This window comes from Rhipicephalus sanguineus, chromosome 2, assembly GCF_013339695.2.
Source record: "Rhipicephalus sanguineus isolate Rsan-2018 chromosome 2, BIME_Rsan_1.4, whole genome shotgun sequence".
NCBI lineage: Eukaryota > Metazoa > Arthropoda > Arachnida > Ixodida > Ixodidae > Rhipicephalus > Rhipicephalus sanguineus.
The window spans coordinates 23,593,394-23,618,349 of NC_051177.1; the positions used below are offsets into that span (position 1 = coordinate 23,593,394).

General features: G+C 47.6%; 1 protein-coding gene across 1 annotated transcript; it reads left to right on the forward strand.

The window, feature by feature from the left end:
• The first annotated feature begins 1,602 nt into the window (after positions 1-1,602).
• Positions 1,603-23,407, forward strand: LOC119382531 (uncharacterized). The gene is made up of 3 exons (XM_037650267.1): positions 1,603-1,809; positions 21,636-21,825; positions 23,260-23,407. Exons 1-3 carry the CDS (start codon positions 1,675-1,677, stop codon positions 23,304-23,306), a joined length of 372 nt encoding a protein of 123 aa, XP_037506195.1. The 5' UTR covers positions 1,603-1,674; the 3' UTR covers positions 23,307-23,407.
• The last annotated feature ends 1,549 nt before the right edge of the window (positions 23,408-24,956 follow it).

Below are 24,956 nucleotides of genomic sequence, written 5' to 3' on the forward strand. Positions count from 1 at the left end.
TGAGGACCGCGCGGCGAGGCGGAGCACTGCGCGCGCGGGTGCTTACCGAAGCAAGACCGGGAGGAATGCGCGTCGCCAGTGGCCGTCCGCGCGACGATTATCCCGCGCTTTTCTCTTTTCTTCTTGGCCTCTCTCACCTGGCCGTGAATTGGATGGGGGAGGAACGAATGCTGCTGCCGCCGCACCGCTTATGTTCGCCTTCATAAGCCGTGCGTGAGATGTCTCTCCACTGGTGCATGAGGGCCTGGTTAAGATTCCAGGCACAGCGTCTTTGGAAGATGACAGACAAAAACCTGGCGAGAGTGTGCGCGCGTGGGGATTGTCTGGATTACCGAAGAGGGAGACACACGGCGCAGTAACGACGGTTTAGTGAGCCTTGCCGGTCTGGCAGCACCACACAAAGGCCATTCATTTTGGCCGCGCTCCTCGACGACGTATTACACATTGTCGCCAGTCGGGCCTGATGCGCTCCTTTCAATGGCAACGAACGCACACTCGGTGCTTATCTCTGAGCTTCTGTCTTCATGTAACATTACGCTTCCCATGATAAAAGGCACCAGTGTATCAATTCATGAAGTCTATTGACGGAAAATTGATTCCGTAAGAAGGGAGTCAGCAAGTAGATGGTTTAATGGGGAACTCGTTGCATTTTTCATCTCAGTGATAGACTGCCCAAACAAGCGTATGTACACGAAGCTGTGATCCGTGCCAGTCTTCCTTCCGCTGTTCGTCAAACTCACAACAAAGACACCAAAAATAAAACAGACCATGCAGCCATGTCTCATCGTGACGAGGAATTGGTGTCGCCTAATCAAACGCGCGGTCAGGCGAATTCCAGTTTGTTGCGCTTCGTCTGCTCATTCCCTAGCACCAGCACACGCAGTTAGCTTCCCCTCTCGAGCGAAATTATTTTGAAACAGAGTACAGCATCAATGAGAATACTCTTGATTAGGCCTATTTCTATTTATGTCAGCGCGCAGCTCGGCAAGATCTACTTTAGTATTTTCCTGGACTTTCGTTCGGCTCTTGCTTAGAGAAAAATGTACGCACGTACAGATACGTATGACCTTCCGACGGCAAAACTTAATTTTACCCGCGACTAACAAATACCAGACCTTGATACCTCCCGTAACGATATATGCTCCAGGTCACAGAGCTCGCATAAAGCAGCAAGACGATGGACATTAAATTACGTCCAGCATCGACATCAAGAAAAAGTTTTTTTTGGGACGGGAGAATGAGTCGACCGTACGGGGGCAGCATGCCGGAGAGCCAATCAGCGACGGTAGATGGGCGCTCTCCGGCGTGGCGCAATTTATGCGGACCCCACCGGCAGGTATTGGGTAGCAGCATCGACATGACAATGCTCCTCCCGAACTCGTCCGCGGGACGCTCCTATGGCTCAGGGCAAAGCCGGCTTTGCGGTTAATTAAGCCTTGCGCGCACAGATTGCCAATCTCCCACGGGACGACCAATCATACGGATTAGAGGGATGCACGCAGCCCCTCTCCTCATCCCCACCTCGTAGACGGGGTGCGGGGCACCTATGACGTGGGCACGCGCTTGATCGCCTAATATAAAAGGTGCACGGGCTCTGGGCTACACTCTGCAGAAACCAGCAAAGTCATTCGGCGCACCATCATTTAAGCCCGTTCTTCGGTGGCCGTCGTCGTGATGGGTGGTACCCTGTTGCCAGCTCGCCTGCGATCTTCATCTTTAGTGCTGGTCACTCTGGCACCGCTGGTGGCGCTCGCGGCAGCAGTGGCGCCCCCCGACTGGAGCGCAGCCCTTGACCACATGGAGAGACGGGTAAGCGAGCCTCTGTGGTGGCAACACACGCTCATCCACGACATAGTGTCAGGAAGAATAGTGACAATGATAATTTCTTCGTTTTTTTTTTACGTACAAAAACCACGATGTGATTTTGAGGTACTACGTAGTGGGGGACGCTGCATTAATTTCGACCATCTGCAGTTGTTTAAAGTGCCCCTGAACCTAAGTACACGGGCATTCTTACGAGTTCCCGTGGTGTTGAATCGAACCTGCGTTCTCGAGCTTATAGGAGCGCGGCGCCTTATACCTGCCAAGCTACCGCGGCGGGTGAACGAATAGCGAATTAAGGAAGCCCGTAAATATCTGCTCTAAAGGGACACAAAAGAGAAACAATGAATCTGTTTAGATCGATAAATTGTACTTTGAGAACTATAATGTCGTTAATTTCACCGTCATAGGTGAATTTCCATTCGTGACGTCACGGATTTCAAAGTGTATTTATCTTATTTTGGCGGAGTTGGCTCAACAAAATTTCCTCAAACCTTTTATGTTAACTCTATGGCCCCTTCAGAGGATAGTGCACTTTATTTTTACCGTTTAGGAACTACGTAGGCCCTAGTAAGCGCCGTCAAAATATGCGACGTCACGGCGAATGGTGCGGAAACGCCAAGGTGGCGTCGCATTTTCTTTTTGCGCGATTTCTCGCTTACTAAGCGTCTTCTTGCAGCAAGAGCGGTGTTTTTGGTATCATGAAAGGGTAGTTTACGAATACAAGAAAAATCGTTTTGCTTTTTAAGGTCCCTTTAAGCAGAATCGGCGTCAGCACGCATCTTGTGAATGTGCGCACTAAAAGCCAGGCATGGACTTGGTTATGAACGACATCTGGTGCGCAGCTAAAAGTAAAATTCTCCATTATGGCGTCACTCAGAGCTTGCATTTGAATTTCAGTACGAAATACAATTGTGCCATCGTGTCGGAAAAACGCCACTATTTTACCAATACACAAAGAGGGAGACGTGCTAGACTTGAAGAGCTGTACAGCGCATACTTCCACCATTGTACAAAATATTCACGAATTGCGAATAGAATAAGAGTCACACTTTAATCAACGTAGAGAGCAAACTGACTTCAGGAAAGGTTACTTTTAGCAAAACGTGTTGTTGGGCTAGTTGATACATGCTTACTGAAATACAAAAAAAAAGGACGCGTACCATCGAGGAAGAATTTGAGGCATAACAGAAAAGGGCGTCACTCGCAACCAACTTTATTCTCAGATCAGCTCTGTTTCTCTGTTAAGAAGTCAAATGATGTTACGCAGTTCTTACTAGTCTTAAACGACGGAGGAAATGCATTTTCTATTGACGTTGAAGATTTATTTTATTCTGTTCGCCACGTATCTGTTTTTAGTTGTTAAAAACTGTACTGAGGAGAACGGTGTTTTCGCCTTTGAGCGCCACCGGCATTTCCCTTGGCGACTTTATGACCTTGCTTGAACTTTATCTGCGCTCGACGTTCGTAATGTTATGATAATCAGTTTTATATTCAGCGAAAGGCGATCTGCATAGGTTCATGGGTGGCGCCTGTTTTATGTAATATATTTTTAGCAGGTTTTGACAGCGAAGTGGCTCAGGTTACTGACGATGCGATGGTGAAGATTTTTAGGTATGTTGACGACTTCTTAGTCATTTTTAAAGCTAACCCTTCTTTGACAACCACTAACTCAGTGGTTTTAGCTCTTTTTAGACAACGTGCCAAAGGACTTTCTTTCGCGCATGAGCTTCCTGTTGACGGCGAGCTGCAATTTTTAGATCTGGCTCTCACTTTCTTGGAGACGCACATATATGTTGGGCATACTGTCCGCGTTCACGCAAGGCGCTTCTACCTTTTCATGCTTCGTATTCTAAACGTGTCAAAAGGGCCGTCACTTCCATTTGCCTTGAAGGAGCACAGGTGAAATCTTGTCCTCATAGAATGCACGAAAGTTTCAACAATCAGGTCACGCGGCTGTGCTCAGCTGGCTCCCCTAGTTCTGTCGTCGTCGTAGTTTCAGAAACCCTCCTTCAAAAACGGAAGGGGTCGAGAAGAAACAGGCAGCCGATGGAAAAAAGGCCCATGGTTATGCCAAGCGTGCACAGGGTTGCTCACAACCTTAAGAACATGGCTAACAGGTGAGGTACCGTTGGTGTTCTCGGCGCCCCGCAAGTTGTCTAGCCTGTACCCACGAATATCTACTGCACCGAGGCCCTCCCCGTGTGGGAAGAGCCACGCAAGGCCGTATGTCACCTGCGCGGTTGGTGAGGTGTACGAGATCCCGCTTAGTTGCGGTAGAGTTCACATCGGCCAAAGAGGCCGGTCTATAAACGACAGAGTTAGGGAGCATGAACTTACATTGAAAAACAAACTTTCAGCACATTTGCGTATGCAGTGCGATTCCTGGAAGTGTGAGCCTCAGTTTTCCATTGCATCCGTTCTTGGGAAGAGTAATGAGCGCGTGAGATTATGGAAGCATACTACATTAAAAAGAAAATAGATACGTGTGTAAGTTACACAACTGTTTTTCGGCGTGGTGGTGAATTTAGTTTCTTCGAATCTTTTTCGATAAAGTTGTTTTTGTCATTCTAATCGCGTGTATTTTGACGAGCATGTGAGGCGATGTGCGTGCGCATGCATGGTTGCTACGACTCTATATGTCGCTGTTGTTCTGAGAATAACGTTAGTTGCGAGTGACGCCCTTTTCTGTTCTGTCTCAAATTCTTCCTCGATGGTACGCGTCTTTTTTTTATTTCACAAAGGTTACTTTACTATGGATCACCTTCATGCGAATAATCAAATACTTGAGAAATATGCCGAATACAAAATTAAAAAAAAAAAAAAACCTTTTTGCAAATGGCTGACTGAGGCCGCCACATATAGTTCAGAAGCAACAGTGCCTGGCATCATAACATCATCATCATCAAGTATGTTGACCTTAACAGATGTCACCTGCAACAAACAAGTGGAGGCGACCCTAAGCCTGGTAGTGGATCCCGCACCACTGCTATTCTAGCCACCATACCTGTGGGTTCGTGTTCTCTTGTGTATTTCTTGAATAACCTTCGCTTTTCGTCGCACTGCCGAAGTGGACACCAGAAAGCCACGCAGAGAGAAGCTCGTCGTTGAAATCTGCTTCGCCGGATGCCGCAACGCTCTCAGCTGCTCACAAAAAAAAACCGTCTGCTCTTGGATTCAACTCATTCAATTAATTTTCATTAATTATCCCGACAGTTACTTGGCCCTTATCTTAAGTAAACATATGCTCCGATATCATGTAACCAATATAACCTTTACCAGAACCATCGATTTTGTACCAATATTCGGAAAACCGGACGTAATCGTGCTCGAGCGGAAGCAGGAACAAGAGTGTAACTGGTTGCTCGTGCCCCTAATAAATGAAGCGTATACCTGTAACACGTGCTTCATCGCTCCACACCACAGCCTTCAAGCTCGCGGGGGCGGTACGCCTGTGAAAACGAAGAGGGAGAACTGGCGGTATTCGAAAAATGCTTTCAGGGGTTCGTGGCGCAGTGTCGCGGCCTTCTCGCGTTGACCATTAATCACGAGAGTCGAGGCAATTAAAACTACGGAATTCTTCCTAGAATGAATTGCTTTCAAGGGTTCGCCGGGCTGCGTGCACCAGCTTTTCTTTCTTTCTTTCTTTCTTTCTTTCTTTCTTTCTTTCTTTCTTTCTTTCTTTCTTTCTTTCTTTCTTTCTTTCTTTCTTTCTTTCTTTCTTTCTTTCTTTCTTTCTTTCTTCCTTTCTTTCTTTCTTTCCTTCTTTCTTTCTTTCTTTCTTTCTTTCTTTCTTTCTTTCTTTCTTGCTCGCTTCCCCCTTTAGCTCAACTTCTTTAGTCGAAATTTTTGGCCTGTATGACTACTTTTTACCATCTGTCCCCCCCGCCGCTCTTTAGGCATTATTCTTCTCGCAAACTGTGCTAATTGAGCTCACGCGGTGAACGCTATTCCACATGCGTGGATGAGGTTGCGCAGTGTCGTTTGTAATGCAGTGCAGAACGAGATACGGCGCTTACGCAGACACACATGCGTCAGTGAAGGGATGGAAATGCGCCTACACTTATTTATTATAGTTATCGCGTGCATATGTCATAAAGCCAGACAAAATATCCTATAATATCATGTCGTCCACGCAGCACGTGCTTTTCCATCTGGGCATAAAATTTCTGGTCTTTATTGAATATATGGTGCGTGGGTCCCACCGCCACAGTGCTACTCTGCTATTCTGACAGCTCCATTCTGACAGCACGTGCCTCCATTTGGCAGGAGGCAACGGCAGCGTTATACTCAATGGGTTAAGTACATATATACTTGGCTAAGTTTCAATTAAGAGCGCTATTCTCGAGCGTAGCGCGGGACGATTTACGCATCTGCTGAATCGTCGTGCTCTCTTTTTCGTTTCTTTTAGGATCAATGAGAATTGGAGAAATTTATAAAAACATTCAGACAATCCGACGTGTTACGCGAGAAAATATACTGTATTTATTCGAATCTAAGCCGATCTAAGCCGACGGGCACTTTCACGTTAGGTTTGTCTGCGAACAAACAAACAGCACAACAAATGTATTAACAGAAACAAAGGGACACCCTACGGGTGGAACTGAGCTATACACGTTAAGCCGACAGGAAGAAGGTTAGTTAAGTTGACTAAAGTAAATTAGCTTCTTATTAACACGTACTCATCCTCATCATTACAAAAATATTAACAAGATGCAAGTTCCTGCACAAGCTCGCAGTGACGTCATGAGCATTCGCTACGTCTACTGCTGGCTATAGCTAATATATTGCCGATAAATATAAATGTAATAAGATATGTGCAGAGGTATACATTGAAATCCATGTCGTCAAAATGACGTAGCGGCGCTGTTGCTTAACTATTCGAGTAATTAAAAAAAAGGAGGGACACATCGACCTTTGATTTACTCGGTATAGAGTAGCAACCGTTCTCCCGCAAAATCAATGAAGACGTTGAAAAGAGCACTTCGCTCATTCAAATGGATGTAGTATATGTCTCAATGCATCTTATTAAGAACCTAGAATGAAGATGCGAGGAAACTGAAACGTCAGGGCTGCTATGAGCTGGGATTGCAGGCAATCTACCAGTGCCCTGCAGCAGATCGCATGCCTCGGGCAGGTGGCAGGTGTACTATGTAAAGCCAGAAGTGGCTGTAGGTCATCCATCGTAGCAGCGGCCGCAGGAAACACGTGACCCGAGAACCAAACGTGCACCCCCCTCCCCCCCTTGCTGGGTCCTCGCTGGTTTCGCGGAAAAGACCTCGGCCCTCACGATGCCGGCGGGTTAATCTTCACGCCCACCGGAAACTGCGGCTGGCGTCCATTCTGGACGTGCGTGTGTTTGTGTATGTGCTGTGTAAGTGTTTATCGTTTGTCCCATTAATTCGCTCTGACTCTTTCAGCGGGCCTGGTCAGCTTCCCTTCTTCTGCCCTTTAGAAGGGCACCGCGCATAGTTCTGTTAAATGTAGTTGTCACCCATCTAAGTTGCAAACCTCTTCTTTGCGGTTCGGACTGCTAAAGCTGCAAGGCGCCTCCCGTTTCACAAGTAATGTGTAAAGTCGACAGAGGGAGACAAAACAGTTTCGTTTTCTTAATGTGGCAAATAATTATTAAAAAGAACAAAACAAACAAAAAACGCGAAACTCGCACTAAGCCGCGCAAGCCTTGAAACAGCAAAACTGGACGATTCTGAAGACCAATCTGGTTGCTTCTAGGTTGTTTGTAGGCCTTAGCTAGGTGATGAGGGTTGTTTCTAGGTTGCTTCTAGGTCGTTGCTAAGCTTTAGCTAGGCGGTGCTAGGTTGTTTCTACGTTGATTCTCAGCGCAGAGAGGTTCGAGTTAAATCACAGACAGTCACAGACACGACGCGGATGTCCAACCTACAGAGACAAAAACTCGCGCTGAAAGCGTTCGCACATCTACGGACAGGTCGTCGTTGGCGTAGGCCTTCCATTGCTTCGGGATCTCCTCGCATCCGCCGTTGCCTTTCCCGTTCCCTATAGTGTTGGGCTAACTGTTGCCTTCTTTCTATTAGTGGACCAGTGGTGAGTAGTGGGATTTACCCAATTTCTGTGGCACATACCCGTTTGTTGGGCTCACTGTTGTCTTCTTCCTTTCTATTGGACCAGTGATGAGTAGTGGGATTTACTCAATATCTGCGGCACATCTGATAGGCCACACAGGATAGGCCGCACAAATTACGGCTGCCTTAAACAAATTCGCTGTCAAAACAGTAAGGTCAGAGGAAGCTTTGTTTCTGGGCTGCTAGACTATGAATAGAGGAGTACCGGACAAGGTAAAAGAAAGACTATCAGCGTTATCCGCGCAACCGAAATGATGAGTTTACAGCAGAGTCAGCGAAGTGCCGGTCTCAAGATATAGAAGCATGTTTAGTGCAAAATTTTCAGTTTTGTTTGCGTATTTCGTCTTGGCTCGACAAATGCAAACGACACATACAAACACGCACACATGCAAACGCACGCACGAACATGGTTGAACCCCCCCCCCCCCCCCCTCCCCCCCCCCAAAAAAAAAAAATTCTGGCGACGCCCCTCCCCGCAGTCACATACTATGTGACCCAATTAAGTTAATCCAACGGGGTCTGGTTCGAAGACGGCTTTCTCAACTCAGCATGCTCGACACTTCAATAATAGGATTATTGACTACCCATGTTAACATTGCTCACTTAGATCAGGGACAAAAGAAGTTGGTGTTGGTCGATATAAAACGATGCCCTATACATAGGAGGGCTCTCTTCTCTGAAACTTCATTAGCACAAGATATAAACGCTATTTTATAGGAAGAGACACAAGCGTGAGGCCTCAAGGTGTAAGTGAGGATGCTTCTTGCGGGCTCGTCGTCCGACGTCGATCAAGAAGGGGGGACGGGGCCTTCACGGGACGGAGCCGTTCGCGTAGCACGCCAAATGTGTCCGCGGGGCGCTCCACGCTCAAACGCGCGCGTGTTTGATTCCGGTGCGACGGATCACGCAGCCATGACGGCGTGCGTGACGATGTCCCTATTACGGCACATAAGGAGCCTCCTCACGCCCCTCGCCTATTTGGGCGCCGCATCGCGATCGCAGGAGGGCCGCAGTGAAAAACGTGACTTTTTCGTGATGTTTACCATCCCTGCAGCGTCACTTTGTTTTCCTCTGCAGGAGTTGAGCATGCGAGAGTGAGATTGGGAGCAAGGGGTGCCTGAGGGTCCTCTCTACTTACAGTGCTTGCCCTCCTCGGCTGTGCCTTTCTTTCTTTTTTGCAAAGGTAATTGGTCGAGCGGCTGTGCGCGTCATGGTCCCTTGGATGCGCGTGCTCCAGAGAGGGAGCAGACCAGACTATGCGTGGAAAGCTTCGGCCGTTTTGGATCGCTCGCTTTCTTTCTCGGTCGAGCCAAGACGAAATGCGCGTTCCTCGCGGCTGCTGCTGCTGCTCCGATTCCGTGGTGGCGGCGTTCTTCCGGAGCTGAGCTGAGGCGTGCAGGTGTGCGAGGTAGGCTGTAGACCGCGAAAGGTCCTCTTCAGTTTCTCTCTGCTATCCGCTTCGGTAGCGCAGTATGCGTAACTTGGTTTATTTTGAAGGTTCAGTGATGAGCCTTATTCGATTTCACATACTAGCCGCTGATGAGAGACATGACGCAATAGTGTAGTTTCGTAGGACGGCTTCGAATCCACAAAAACTCGCCCATTGATTAGGCGGTTGTTAAAGAACGTAACCGATGGAGCCGCAAGTTACATGCGATTCTGTCGATGTCATAACGAATACGTAACTTTTGTGCAATTACCGGCGACGGCCCGGCAGATGAAGCAGCAAGTTCGGCTCACTAGGGAGGGGGGGGGGGGGGGGGGAGGGCTTTGCAGGCAAAAAGAAAAAGTTCGTCGAATTGACAATAATGAGCAACACTGGAATAGAAATCATGTTTATTTGAACTGAAATAGAAATAACGTTTGTTCAGTACCGCTTCTTTACAGTCGAGACAGGAAGTGACAAGGGGAGGGGGGAGGGTTCCAACGTCGTGCCGGGGGCCGTATAACAGTGCCCCACGAGCCGCAGGTTGGCGACCCCTGATACAGCCCATTCTCTGTCACAGTTCAACATATATGCGACTCTTAACGATGTGCTTTTTTTTTTTACTATGGTCAGCAACTCATACGATGAACTGCTGTCGGAATCAAAGATCCTAGGACCATGATCGCGGACTCTCATCTGTATGTTCCTTCTTATATTTCATTTCCATTTCCCACGAGTAGGGCAGCCTACTGAACACGACCATGGCTATCATCCCTAATCCCTATACCCCCCCCCCCCCCTCTCTCTCTTCTTTATATCGTCTCGCAGAACGGCACATCCTATTTGCCCGATATAGTGTTTTTCTCTGGGTGTGATGTAACGGTGCCGTAGTGAAAAACAGCATGGGTCAATTATTCATAGCATCATTTCCTATAAAAACCGAACGCGTGCGACTCGCTGGTTGACGTTGTTTGAATACATAGGAAATGCAGACCACTCTCGTACACACATATATATATATATATATATATATATATATATATATATATATATATATATATATATATAGAAGCGTTAATTTCAAGCGCTCGTTTTCTTTGTTATACACAATATTAATGAGAACTAACAGACAATAATGCCAAGGAAAGTATAGGGGATGTTTTTATTAATAAATGTAAGCTAATTGTGAAGAAAGAAATGTGGACGAAAAGATAGCTTGCCGCGGGCAGGGACCGAACCTGCGACCTTCGAATAACGCGTCCGATGCTCTACCAACTGAGCTACCGCGGCGGCCATCCCCCCGTCCACTTTACAGGGTATATGTGTGCATTTAAACGTGTTTGCAAATATATATATATGTATATATATATATATATATATATATATATATATATATATATATATATATATATATATATATATATATATATATATATATTTGCAAACATAACCTTGTTATATATTGGCATACATAACTGAGATACGGTACAGTAATTTAAAAAAATGCACCGTGGTGATAATTTTAGCTCTGGCCTGTTAATTAGTCACACAAATTGTAATGACATTGAAGCTGGTGTAGAACAAAAACCTAGCTATGTGCAAGCGCGGCATGCAAATGACGCTATACACACACTGCATGGCTGGTGGCGCATGATCTGAAATCCTGAGATGGGGAATCTTTTATACAGGCGGCCGTCGTGTCGGACATTGAACTGGCGACTTCCTTGCTTTTTTCGGGCACGAGGCGGACTGTCGCCGTCAACAATTATTTTTCCCTACGCTGTGAGAAACTACTCCGAACTCACGGTCATTCTCAGTTTCCATTAATTATTAACCGCGATTGGGAAAACCCATCGGGACGACTTAATCATCTCGCTGTAATTGCTGCCTGCAATTAACATTCCGCAGCGTCGGTGAAAGCGTTTAACTAGGTCGGTCGCTAGAGGGTTCACGGGAGATCTAATCCCTCCTATCGAGGAGCTGTGGAAAGGCAGTGAGGGTCGGCCACGCATTTAGTGACGTAATCAAACCGCAGACCGAGACTTTGCGCACGTGATCCACTACACGTTCTATACATGTATGCGACTCAATCAACTCAATGATGAAAGCGAAGCCCTGTAAACAACGCGGTTGAGAAGTAATGCCCGCTGTACAGGGGGTACTCACGTGACGTGAACATGCGCCATATTTGTGCGCGTTTCAAAACTTAGACTGTGCTTTCGGAGATAAGCAGCTCGAGATAAAACGCAGCTTTTTAGAATGCTGGCTGGACAACAATATAGCGGCCTCGATGGCATCATCGCATGCTCCCGAACCCTCGACGCATGGCAACAGGAATGCGACATCAGCAAGTTGCACTTGCTATATATAGAACATCGATCGCATTGCCAAAGCCTGCATGCAGTGAACACACTATAGCGCGTCGCGCACCAAGTGCACTACGTTACGAAGATCACATACCATGCGATTCAAAATTCCTCTATCGGTTCGATGCGACGTCCGTGTGGCTGACTTCTTCCCTTGAATTTGCGTCTTTCTGGCGCACAAATGCGATGCCCCTTCACCTCTGTGGCACAGTGGCTTGTAGGTTAATTGAACGACCTGCGCTGTGTATACAAGGATTCGCCGGTTTAAGCACTGAAAGTCCGCACATTTGTTCGAAGTTCACTAGTGCGAAATAATGGCGAAGGCATCAGGGACGAATAAACATTTGCAATATATAATCCCTGTTATAGTAGCTATGGTAAGCTTCTGCTACCATCAATTACGCAAAGAGAAGAAACGAATTACGGCACACGCGTGTCACTTAGAACGACACCCAAACATTATAAGCACCAATAGTATACCTGCACCATAGCTCGAGGTGTAAAGTGCTTCCTGTCAAAACCGATAATAATGTCACTGTTGCTCATTGTTCGAAGGAATTCCTTAGTTCAAAGCATAAGAACAGCGATGTCCATATTGTGCTCGCCGTCGTTCTCACGCGGCAGGTGACAACAAAAACCGGCGGAGCGCGACATGTCAGCGAGATAAAAAGAGAGATATAAAACGCTTCCCCGCAGTGACACCTCCCATAAAAACGGCCGGTCGTAAAACATAAAGCACGCTCGCGTCAAAAAAAGCCACGGAGCAACAGGCGGTGTGCGCGGAGGCGCCCTAGAGGGCGCTTATCGGGGCCTCCAATCTCTGGGCCACTATCTCTGTACACGACCGCGGTGCGGTAAGAAGAGGCGTAAAAATCTCGCGCCGGATCACGCGTCGCGCGCATTGCACGCCGCCGCGGGACCCGTTAGAGCCGCTGCACGCACGAGTAAGTAGTAGTGCGGCCGGCCAGCCAACACACCACCGCGAGCCGGCCAGTGTCCATACTGCTTGCCTCGGCGTGCAACGCACACACGCACGAACACCACAGGCCGCGGCGGGAAACAACGGTGTGTTCGCGCGGCATGCCGGCACGCCGCGCAATCGCTGCTGCTGCTGCTGCCGGCAACGCGCTGTTGCACGTTCTCCACGGCGGCGCAGGCAGCACGCGTCGGCGCCTTGGCGCGCGTGAGGCTAGCGCGCGCGCGGCCGGGAGATAAGCACGCAAATGAGGCGGCGCGCCGAGAGGTTGCTCCAGTGAAGCGTGATGCTTCGCTATCGGTTCCATTGGGCTTATTTGGAAACTGGATAATGGCTCCGAGGAGGACTGCAGCGAGGCCCCCTGCTTCCCGAAGAAGAAGAAAAATAAGCGCCTTCTTTATTCCGCTTTGATTCGATGAAAGAGAGCCTCTCCTTGTACAGGGGCTGCTAATATAGTGACCTTGCGAGCCGTAATCAGAGTTGTTTAATTTCTTAATTTATTTCGGTGCGCACGTATGGCCGACCGGGAAGTGAGCGGTCATTTTTTTCCCCTCCACATTTCGACCCAACTGCGTCAGTGAATTTATGTTGCTGCTGTCGCTTTCGTTACGTTGTTTTTCACGTTACCCTCGAGTGATCTTTCTTTCCCCCGCTCAACTGAGAGAGATGAGAGACTGTGTTCTTGTTTTACGGGTATAAGATGCACGCGCCTAACTGCGCTTTCGGGCCGCTCGTCTTTTAAGCTGTCGTGGAACGGGGGGGGGGGGGGGGGGGGGGGGGGGGGGGGGGTAGCTTTGGAAAGCGCCTGTAGGAAACGCTCGGGCCGGATGCCTCATGCGTTCCGCAAAAACAGCGACATGGATTTCATTCACTGTGTCTTGCATTGCGGCTTAAGTGTAACGGGCAGAAGGCATTGAATATACCCGTTACTTCTAGCTCATCAACGTGATTTCGTGTATGTTGCAATCGACTCGTCCTCGAGGAGTCATTTATACTCTAAAAAAAGAAAAGAAAACTGCTCCAAAATACTTTGTGTAAGGTCAGCACATCGACTAAACGGCAAACCCTGCAGGCGTTTTCTCAATATCAGTGACTTCGACTGCACGATCGCAGTACCTATAGAGTCGGGCATTATGCACGCATGACAGGATCTAGCTTTGCGAGCATGTCTCTGCGCTGTAAGGCTGGCAAAGAAAACCAGTGTAACGTTTCTTCGTCGAAGGTGTTCACATTTGCATCTTATTGATCGGTATACATTGACAGTCGCTTACGCCCCAGCTCCGAGGCCATGCAAAGCGTTCGTTTTAATTGTTTCGACGCAGATGGAAAACAGTCGACGGTGGTAGAGGATTAGGTGGGGCAGTGAGATAAGATCATTTGCAGGTACATAGCGGAGTAGACTGACGCAGTGCACGTTTAGTTCGAGAAAACAGGTATCCGTCCTTCAATGGGCATAAAATGCTGCTCCTGATGACGACGTTTCGACATTCTGACCATTCTCTCCCTACCTATCTCTTAGACGTGTAGTTTAGCCAATCAATCAATCAATCAATCAATCAATCAATCAATCAATCAATCAATCAATCAATCATCAATCAATCAATGAATTTCTGATTACTTATATTATTGTCCATGCCGCCATTTGATATCTTACTGGCTGTCAAACCAGAATTCGGTTAAGGCGCCACTGAACTTTCTACGTCCTAGTTGTTTACATTCCAGTATAGACTATGACACTCCTTTGATACTCCTGCAGCAGAGGTGGTCATGCCAGTGGTTGTAATCCGCGAACAGAAAACTATCATCGTCATGAACCGGCGCGCGCTATCTTCGTCCTCTTCTTCACCCTTCGCTCCCAGAACACGTGCGCCGAATAACCCTGAATAACCCTGAAGGGTGAGAGAACGAGTATAGAGAGAGAGAGAGTGGGAGGAAAAAAAGAGATAGAAAGAAAGCGAGAGAAATTCTTGGTGAAAGAAAAAAATCTTGACGAGGCGCGATTCGAACACGCGTACCCACGATCCGAAGGCGGTCATCGTAATCACTCGGCTGTCCAGGCACGCTAGCAGAGCATAAGATATGCTTGTATAGTATGCGAAGTGGGCGGGAAATGGAAGTGAGGGTGAGAATGGAGAGATGTGCAGGAGGGGAGAATATAAATCATAGCATAGAAAGAAAGAGATAAAGAGACTTAAGAAAAACAGAAAGAGAAAGAAGGAGAGAGAAATATATAGACAGAAAGAGAGAGAGAGAAAGGTAAGAAAGAAAGATATATAGAAGGAGCGAGACAGAAAGAAATATAGAGAAAGAGACAGAAAGAAATAGAAGCAAACAGAGACAAATAAGACGTAGAGAAAATAGAAAAAGAAAGAAAGAGATGAAGAAAGAGAAACAAAGAAGACCACCCAGGTCCGTATTTCTTTCAGACTTGGCACCAATATAGTGCGAAGCTGACTTAATCTCTTCTACAAAAAGACTCAATTTCCGCAGCCACTTGCACATCCCACCAAAGCGTGGCAATGTGCCAGTGTTGGGGTACCATAATCCTATAAGCAAGGTAAATCCCCCGCGCCTGTAAAGGCTTTTTTTTTCACCATTTTTTTTCTTCGAGCAACTGTGTTAGATGGTTAAAACGCGATGTTTCACGAGACTTGTAGCTAATGCTCCCATACTAAGGACGGCGGCCTGTTGTAGTTTCGCTCGCAGGCCGCCCCGAGCCTGCATTTGCTACTCACGATTGCATACTTTGTAATGCTGCATAGGTGGGAGAGTTAAACGCACTGTTGATTTCGGAGGAAGCTTACCGCCTACTACCTCGCTGTTCTTACAGAAGAGGAAGAAAGTAAGGGAAGTCAACTGGACACGCGTCCGTTTTGCTACCCTGCTATGACGGTAGGTGGTTTAAGTGTTGGAAAGAAAGAAAGAAAGAAAGAAAGAAAGAAAGAAAGAAAGAAAGAAAGAAAGAAAGAAAGAAAGAAAGAAAGAAAGAAAGAAAGAAAGAAAGAAAGAAAGTTGTGCTTCTAGCGTGGAACGCGTGCGGCTACCGATTACGCAAAATGTCACATCTATTAATACGATTTAGGAGGTACAGGGGTGGGGGTGTCAAAAGGTCGGAGGTCACTATCTCATGTATTCCTATGGCAGCGTGGCCTGCGAACTTTTAACCAACTCTACACACCAGCGTATGGTCTTCAAATTGTATTGAATTGAATTTAACCTTGTTCTTTTTTTTTGTACAAGGAAGGAACAGAAGAAAAAGGCACGGATGTTAACCCGTCTAGAAAAACTGGTATGCTACCCTACTCAGGGGAAAGGGATGGGGGACTTTGAAAGTTAAAGGTAGAAAGAAAGAGGGAGAGGAGGAGCACACACACGCACCAAGTACCCTAACCAAGTCACACCACAGTCACAATATCGCTATTGGTCTGTAACAAGTTTCCAAGCACTGAGTGGGCCTGCAGCCCTAGGCTAGTTTGGACTCTTTCGCGTCGTCCTAGTATAAGAGATCTACGTCACACTCTTCGTCTGCACCAGGGGCGTAGCCAGAAATTTTTTTCGGGGGGGGGGGGGGGGGGTTCAACCATACTTTATGTATGTTCGTGCGTGCGTTTGTATGCGTGCGTGTGTATATATGCAAGCAAAACTGAAAAATTTCGGGGGGGGGGGGGGGGTTGAACCCTCCCATCCTCCCCCCCCCCCCTGGCTACGCCCCTGGTCTGCACCGTTAAAGGGACACTAGAGTCTTTTAGCAAGTTACGGAAATACGGTACGCAAATACGGTAAGGCAGCACGGTACCGGTCCACCTTTCCCGGTCGTTGAGCGGCCAAAGCACAACCAGCGGGAAAGGTGTACTGCCTTACCGTATTTGCGTACCGTATTTCCGTAACTTGCTAAAAGACTTGACTAAAGGCAAATATTAAGTCGACGTTGATTGTTGAAATAGCGGTCCAGAAACCTCGTAGTGCTACTTTTATGCCAAGGAAGTGCTTATTTTGAAATAAAATCACGTTTTAGTGGTCCGCATCGCGTTAGCGCACTTCAAATCACCCGCCTGAAATTCGACTTTCATACGTCACTGCTGCCGTGCCCAACGTTGCCCGCCTTTACTGCGCGGCCGCCGACACTAGTAGCAGCAGAGTGAAAGTAGCGGGACCCACAGCAGCAACAACGGCCATCGAAGCCATCGAAGCTTGCCGCAATCGCCGCAGTGGATGTGCACGGAGAACTTGACAACGAGACATTGGCTCGCGACGCTGGGCTCCAATTCAGCGACTTGAGCCCCGATGAACGCGGTATGCTGCTGAGGGCTCGTAGTGCCGGCGTCGTTGCATGCGGCATTTTGTCGAACTTTCTGTCAGAGCGACTTTCACGAGCACGCAAAACGCACGCGGCAGTACGCGATCCCGAAACTACCACTGAGACGCGACCGAGTGAGCGAAGCAGGGCGCCGGGCGAAGCGCAGCTCGGCGAAAACGGAACCTTTGAACCACGCGCGCCGTTCCCCATAGCAACGCCACAGAGGTTCTTTTTTCTATGGATCAAACGGAAACGAACAAACAGCATTTTATTACGTTTTTTGATGCACGGAAGGTTCTTTTTTTATTGCTGCTAGTTTGATTACTAGTGATTTATTGTAGGCAGACTCTCATACGTCGTCGGGATCACTTCGAAAATGTCCCACTCGTGGCGCTCATCATGTGATACATTTAGCTCAATTTCTCGGTAAGTAGATCACTGCTGTTGATAATATTGCCGTTTTAGAAGTTGTCATACGTTGAGCTTACACTCTGACATAAATCGTTATTTGCCGTTAGTGTCCCTTTAAAGCTGGGAGTGTATACGCACGAAAGGCCGAGATATAGCTCTCGGTATTACGCAAAAAGAAGCAGATGCAGTCATGATCCACTCGCATCCATCTGACTCTGACTGCCGAGTGCAATGGTCTACATTCTCTACATTGCTCGTCAGTGTGCGAATGTATAACGCGAAGTAAAAATTGGGGGACACTTAAGCTTCGCCTTTAAGAGTTGAACGCGATAGCGAAATCCGGCCCCTAGTGCGCACTTCAACCACTAAGTGCATACTTATTAATGTGTATTGTTACAAACACACACGCACGCACGCGCGCGAATTTTACAGGCTTTCGATCTAAAGCAAGAGTCGCATGGCCTCCAAGATATACGCCGCGCGCCGGCCCTCTCGGATGCCATGAAACGTCGAGACATATTTCTCACAATGCCTCACAGATGGCAGCACATTATCTAGCGTTTGCTGCGTTGGCTTGATATGTTTTCCTCTAGATGGACATAGTTGTCCATTTTTAGAGCTGTTTGAAAGTTCGTGTGTGTATTTAGCGGCGATGGCTGCACTATCCCGGCGTTTTTCGACGTAGTTTCATGGCCTCGCGAATGCGCCTACCGTATGGGCTCGTTTTCGTCGTGACACCTGCCGAACAAAATGCGTCGAGACTCCTTTCACTACATGACATTTATGTACTGTTTTTGTCCGAAGTAGCTGCAAGCAACATCGTGGCTTTGTGGTAAGACACCTGCTTGCCACGCGAACGGCCCGGGTTCGATCCTCATTGGGCCGAAGATTTTATCGTTTATTTTATTTGCTACTTTCTCGATTTTTCGCTCACGGATGATTTTTCGCTCACAACCAACGGTGCCGACGCCGACAGCGGAATTTCTGCGACACGAGCTCTCTAACGCTACCGCGTTAAAAAGAAGGACGCTGCGCGGCCTTCTTTTGCGATTGCCAGAACGTTCAGTTTTGAGAAGCGGGGCGCGGATGAAGAACACAGCGGTGGAAAATGGAGAAATAGGGGCGTGGAGGAGTGTGCCACACACGGCGTGCGCGGAGAGCGCCAGCGGTGCCCGAGAAACGCGTAGAAATGGTGTAAAAGGACGCGCGTCTGACAGCGGGAGGAAGAGAGACGCGGTTGCTGCCCACTCGCGAGATCCTTTTCAGCCGCAGCAGGTTGTTGCGACAGACAAAAAGTACGAAAAGGAAGAAAAACAGAAAGCGAAATGGGATAAATGGCCGGGTTCGAGAAGAAAAAAAAAAGCGAGGACAACAGAGCGGATGAACGAATACGACGTTGGTTCTCCAGGAGGTCTCTTTCCTTATTTTATACGCTCCCCTTCTAGCTCAGCCACTAATACTGCGTTCGCATTGCGGTGTTTGGCGACAAAAGCGGCAAGCGAGATTTATTGCCGCCCGAGACGCAGTTTCGCTACGGTCCCGCATAGTTTTGTTCACATTTCTCGTCCGCAGCAGCTTTGCAGGAGTCGTCATGAGGACGAGCTCTGGTATAGTTACGCCGTGGGAGGTGGAGAGGATGCAAGAAAAGGCAGGGAAGTCAACCAGACGCACGTCCGGCTTGCTATCCTGCGCTGGGGGAAAGGAATTAAGGGGTGAAAAGACAGAAGGATAGAAGAAGTGGTCGACCACTTCTTCGTAACCTTTCGTATCCTAGGATACGAAAAATTCGCGTGAGGTTAAGCAACACAGCCGCGTCCCATGCAAGTAGAAAAAAAAAAAAAAAAGAAACGATCGACTAGTACCTTGACAGTATGAGAGTATTAGATGCAGGGCCTCGGACGTGTCACGTTCCACTGTAGGAACTGACACAAGCCTGAGCTCATTGCGCAATTACAGTAGTAGACGACTCGTATAGTGCCTACTAAAGGCGAATGCAAAAAAGTTTCCGGATGCCACAGCTAACTTTAGCCAGAATTTAAACAAAATATGCCGACGCACTTCATAACGACGCGATAAAATGCATGTTGCTGACTATTACATGGAGTCAGTCACACAATTTTTTTTCTGTGTTCTGCTTAAGTGCTTAATTAGGCCAACGAATTATTTAACCAACTTTTGAAGCAACGAAGCTGGACAAAAAATGCCAATTAGAAAGTTGTAGGCACGTGTTTTCAAGACGTCGGATTTGATATTTTCCAACTTATGGTGATTGACTGCTGACCCGAAGGTCACGGGATCGATTCCCAGCCGCGGCGACCGCGTTTCCGTGGAGGCGTAATGCTGGAGGCCCGTGTGCTTAGATTTAGGTGCACGTTAAAGGGACGCTAAAGAGCAAAACGATTTTTCTCGTATTCGTAAACTACTCTTTCACGATATCAAAAACACTTCGAGAAGACGCTTAGTAAGCGAGAAATCGCGCAAAAAGAAAATGTGGGTGGCGACGCCACCTTGGCGTTTCCACACATTCGCCGTGACGTCACATATTTCGACGGCGCCTACTAGGGCCTACGTAGTTCCTAAACGGTAAAAATGAAGTGCACTGTCCTATGAAGGGGCCATAGAGTTACCATACCAAGTTTGAGGAAATTTTGTTGAGCCAATGCCGCCAAAATACGACAAATACACATTGAAATCCGTGACGTCACACGTGGAGATTTTGGCGCGAAATTTAAAAATGAAACATTGAACTTCATTTTCTCCTTTATTAATACACCTATGATGGTGAAATTAACGACAGTGTAGTTCTCAGAGTACAATTTATCAATCTAAAACCGATTCATTGTTTCTCTTTAGTGTCTCTTTAAAGGGGCACTAAATAGAAAGACGATTTTTCTTGTATCAGTAAACTACTCTTTCACCAAAATAACCACGCTTGCCGCGAGAAGACGCTTGGTAAGCGAGAGAACGCGCAAAAAGAAAATGCGGGTGGCGACGCCACCTTGATGTTCCCGCGCCGGTCACCGTAACGCTATAGTTTTTGATGGTTTCGGCGGAAGATTTAAAAGTGAAACCATTGACGTGGATCTTTTCATCTGTTAATAAACCTGTGGTGGTGAAATTAACGACACTAGGGCTTTCAGAGTATAATTTACCAGTGTAAACTAGTTTACTATTCCACTTTAGTGACCCTTTAAAGGACACCGCACGGCCGAATTTTCCGGAGCCCTCTACGGCTTCCGTCATAATCATATCGTAGTTTTGGGACGTAGAACCCGAACAATTATTATTATTTATACAGTTTCTAACTATTTATCTATTAAGTATTTCTAACTTTTTATCCATTAAGTATTAGTGCTTTATGCTTACTGCAGATGCCCGTGAGATGCGAAAAAAGACCACGTGACATGCCTGCTTGCGCGCCTAATGCGCAGTTTCACTGCAGTGCTCCCTATAAAGTTCCTCCCCCTCCCCCCTCCGACGACTAGCGCGGCGTAAGCTGCACTGGTAGGGATGACACGGGACAAGAAGCTGTCACGCGAGCGTCATCAACGCGATCACTTTCTCTCTAGCAGAAGAACTGACATTTGGGCGAGTACTTTCTCTCTGTGTGATTCTGGTGAGTGCGAGTGCTGTTACTGCGTAATCTTAGCACACTATAGAGCGCGGCGCCGGCAGGTGGGTGCTCCCCGTGGCAAGAAGTGCATCTGATCCAAATGGCGCTCTTAGTTTAAGTCATCTATCGGCCAATAACAACAGTCTGCTGTATGACGACACACGGCAGGCGCCCCGCCCACCGAAGAGAGCGAGGGTGGGCATATGGAAAACGCTTGAGAAAGCGGTAGCTTCGCGCTCCGCTTAATAGTAACTGTTGGGGTTTAACGTCCCAACTTCCACGATATGATTATAAGGGACGCCATATATAGTGGAAGGCTCCGGAAATTTCGAGCATTTCCGCCTCCATAGAAAATGCGGCCGCCACGGCCGGGATTCGATCCCGCGACTTTCGGGTCAGCACACCAAAGCACGGGTGGTCGTTCAGTAAGGTAGCCGGCTGACCGTACGGCGCTAAGTTAAAGATCGGGAACTCCCAGCTGTGCCGATAAGCACATACGATGAGGACAATACAGATCCGATAGCTCTGGTCCCCTCGTCGGTGCTATTCCAGGATATCGTCATAAAACGTGTCTCGCTTCGCGATTGCTCTGACGTATAACGATTGTGTCGCCGGCACGTGCAGGGTGGCAGCCTGTCCAACCCGAAGCTGCAGTCGTGGCCTCTACTGTCGATAATGCCCGGCCAAGGGGCCCTGGAGTCCTTGCAGCTTCGCTCGCGCCAGCGGCAGCACTCCCCCTCGTACAGCGTCGAAGGGGACGACGACGGAGGACTAGACTCGCAGGACGAGTCCCGACGGGCCAAGCTCAGGGGAAGTGAGTATATGTACGCCCTGCATATGTACAAACAGCTCTCTCTATAATGCAGGCGCATGGCCTTGACGCTTCGGAAAGATCGTTGTTTTTAAGTGCGTAGCACCGTAGGCGCCCGGCTTGTCGTCCGTCCGTAGATCTCATGTGACGTGATCACGCTCGCAATCAAGTGGTCAATACAGACCTAAAACAAGGCTAGCAATGTTCAAAACCGGATAAAAATAAACGAACAAGGTCTAAAATAACATAATTAACAGAAATAACCAAGAAGTAATCGCAATAATTAACCTAAAACCTCTAAAAACGCTTCGGAAACATGCGACCGACAGCTGCACCGAGCAAGAGAGGGCGCCACCGCCTCACCACGCACGATTGCTCCTCCCACCAGCGCTAATTCTCGGGCGCGTTCGTCGCTACATCTGAAGGGGGGAACAACCTGAGGGAACTCGCTGCAGATGACACGTAGCTCAACTGCCGTAACAAGCAGGAAGTCGGTAAAGCGCAGCAAAAGGTTGCGCGCATGTCACACACCGAGTTGGCGAATCTGCCTAACAAGATTCTGCTCGTGCCGGGGAAACGCTACATGCTTACCTCAAGCATTGACGTCATCGACGGTTTGGTAAATGGAGCAGTGGGAACTCTACGAACGGGAATCGTTGGGTGCCCATGCTACGCACTTCCTCAGATTTCGCAGTAGTGGAGCTGCATTTAGCGCAGGATTTAGAACTACACCCATCGCTACAGAAGTTTTTTCCTCTTTGCTTTTGTCAGCACCTAATCGTATATTTATTTTTGCTTATTTTTCACAGTACTCTCAGCGCTATTAAGGCATTGCAGAAAGGGGTCACGTAGTACATAATTGGTAATTATGACATATTTACAGGTATAAATAATACAGGTATAATAAAAAAGTCAAAGCTTCGCCGCAAGGGCGAAGCAATGAATATGCGATAGCAAGAAATTGGAATGTCACAGGAAGAACGGCAAGCAACTATAGAAACCTGCTGCGAGCTGCTCAGGCACAAAGGATGCAGGAAAAGAAAACACACAAGGCGAGTGCGAACTAACAACTGTCACAGCTCGACACTTGCAGCGCGCTGCTCAAACCCAAGAAAGGACGCACGAAAATAACGCACAGGCAGCTGCAGGACGAGCTCGAACTAACAAATGTCGCAGTTGTTGCTTCAACCAGCCCCTACTTTGGCTCTTTTAGCTAGCAGCTCACTCCTTTCGCAAACGCGGCCTCCTTTATTCCTGGAGTCCTGGTACGGGGCCTTCTATCGGCTTCAATATCGCTGCAAACGCGATTTGTGTTATCTTGGTAAGGCCTATGACGTCAGACGTGTGTTCGTACTTCGGAAGCCTTTACACTCTAACGGCATTCTTGTTCCCTCTAAATAGGTTGTTTCTTTTATTAGATTTACCTGTTTCTTTCAGAGGCCTGCTACTTCAAGATCTGCCCTTTCAACACTCGAGCTCTGTAGAGGACGCCGGGATGGACGTATAACCATGGACCACTATATTTTAGTCACGAAATAAATCTGCCGCGGTGGGATCACAACACGTCACCGTGAAACTTCCGGAATTGGTCTTCGTGTCTGTATTAGCAGGCATGATGCAGCCGCACGAAGGCTGGCGAACAGGCATGCATGGATAAGCATACAAAAAAAAGATATGCGCGCGATGCATGTGTTGCCCGCAAGAACAAGGAATGAATTATTGGGTTTTAACGTCCCAAAACAACGATACGATTATTAGAGCTCCGGAAATTTCGACCATTTGGGGTTCTTTAACGTGCACCTAAATCTAAGCATACGGGCGCAAGATAGGTAGACATATAATAAAGTGGTCAAGTGAACGAGTGCCCCGTTTTCTACCCTGGGAATAGGAGGAGGAATGGAGGGCCAAAGTGATCACTGCACTCACACAGAATATATCAGACCATTATTTACTGAGACCAGTGTTCCCTAAAAACTGCCCTAGCATACGAATAGCTTTCTGTGTCATCGGAGGATATACAACATGCATGCAAATGTCGGTCGTGCTCGCTTACCTCCGATAATACGTCAGAAGCATCGACGCTGAGGCACCCCCACGTTCATGTTTCATCACTTCATGCAAGTTCCGAGACTTGCAAGCTCATCTCGATCACCTCGAGGCGTCTTTCTTGACACTGTCTTCATGTCTTCAAGGAACGCAGCAATGCAGTATAAAGTTAAACCCTCCGCTCTTGACTTTTCCACACCACAGCTCTGATGAGAATGCTTGCAATCGACCACAAATCACTGCCAATGACGTCACGGATTTCAAAAGGGCTCCGCATGTCTGGTCACCTCTGTCGAAGGAAAGTTTCTGATACTTTCTTGGCCGAGTGCAACGTAAAGATAGTTTATCGGTAAACTGCTAACCAGTCTCGCGCGAGCTATACAAACTATGCACGTGACGTCGCAGGGAGCTAAAGGCGGGAACTTGTTTGTCACTTACTGATAGCACACGGACAAGGTTCCGGTAGGATTAGAAGGAATTTACTTTTGGCAGCTTTGATACCGTCTTTCGTTTGTGTGTCTTTTCTGTAATGCGAAAGTGTGATTTAGCCAATGTAGTTCAACTTACGGTTCCCCTTCAGTGTCAGGTCCTTAAAGCAAACGCTTCGGTGAAGTTCGGTTAGCCTGGCTGCGGAAACAAAAAGGGGGGGGGGGAGAGAAAAGAAAACAAGGTGTCCAAGAGTGTTTTTGATATTGTTATTACAGGTGGCAACTGCGCCAGCACGTTACAGCAATGCCATTAACTTTCGAACTTCTAAGTGCCGAGGTTCTCGCCAAGTTGTTTGGCAGATCGCCGAAAGCTGAAGACACTTGCTATTTGTACCGTTATCGGCATCCACTTTTCACTTCCATTGCGATGCGTATCAGATATCATATCATCGTTAGGATCATGTTTCTAGGTGTGCTTATGGAACAGTACAGCCGAGCATTAGTAAAAAAATAAAAACATCAAATAAATGTAATCACGGCTTTTAGTATGATAGATATTCTGCGCACCTCCAACATGAAATAAAAAGAATAACGAAAGAAAACACATAAAAGAGTGGTATCGAACGAGACACACCAGCACAGGCACATGGACGTTTATGT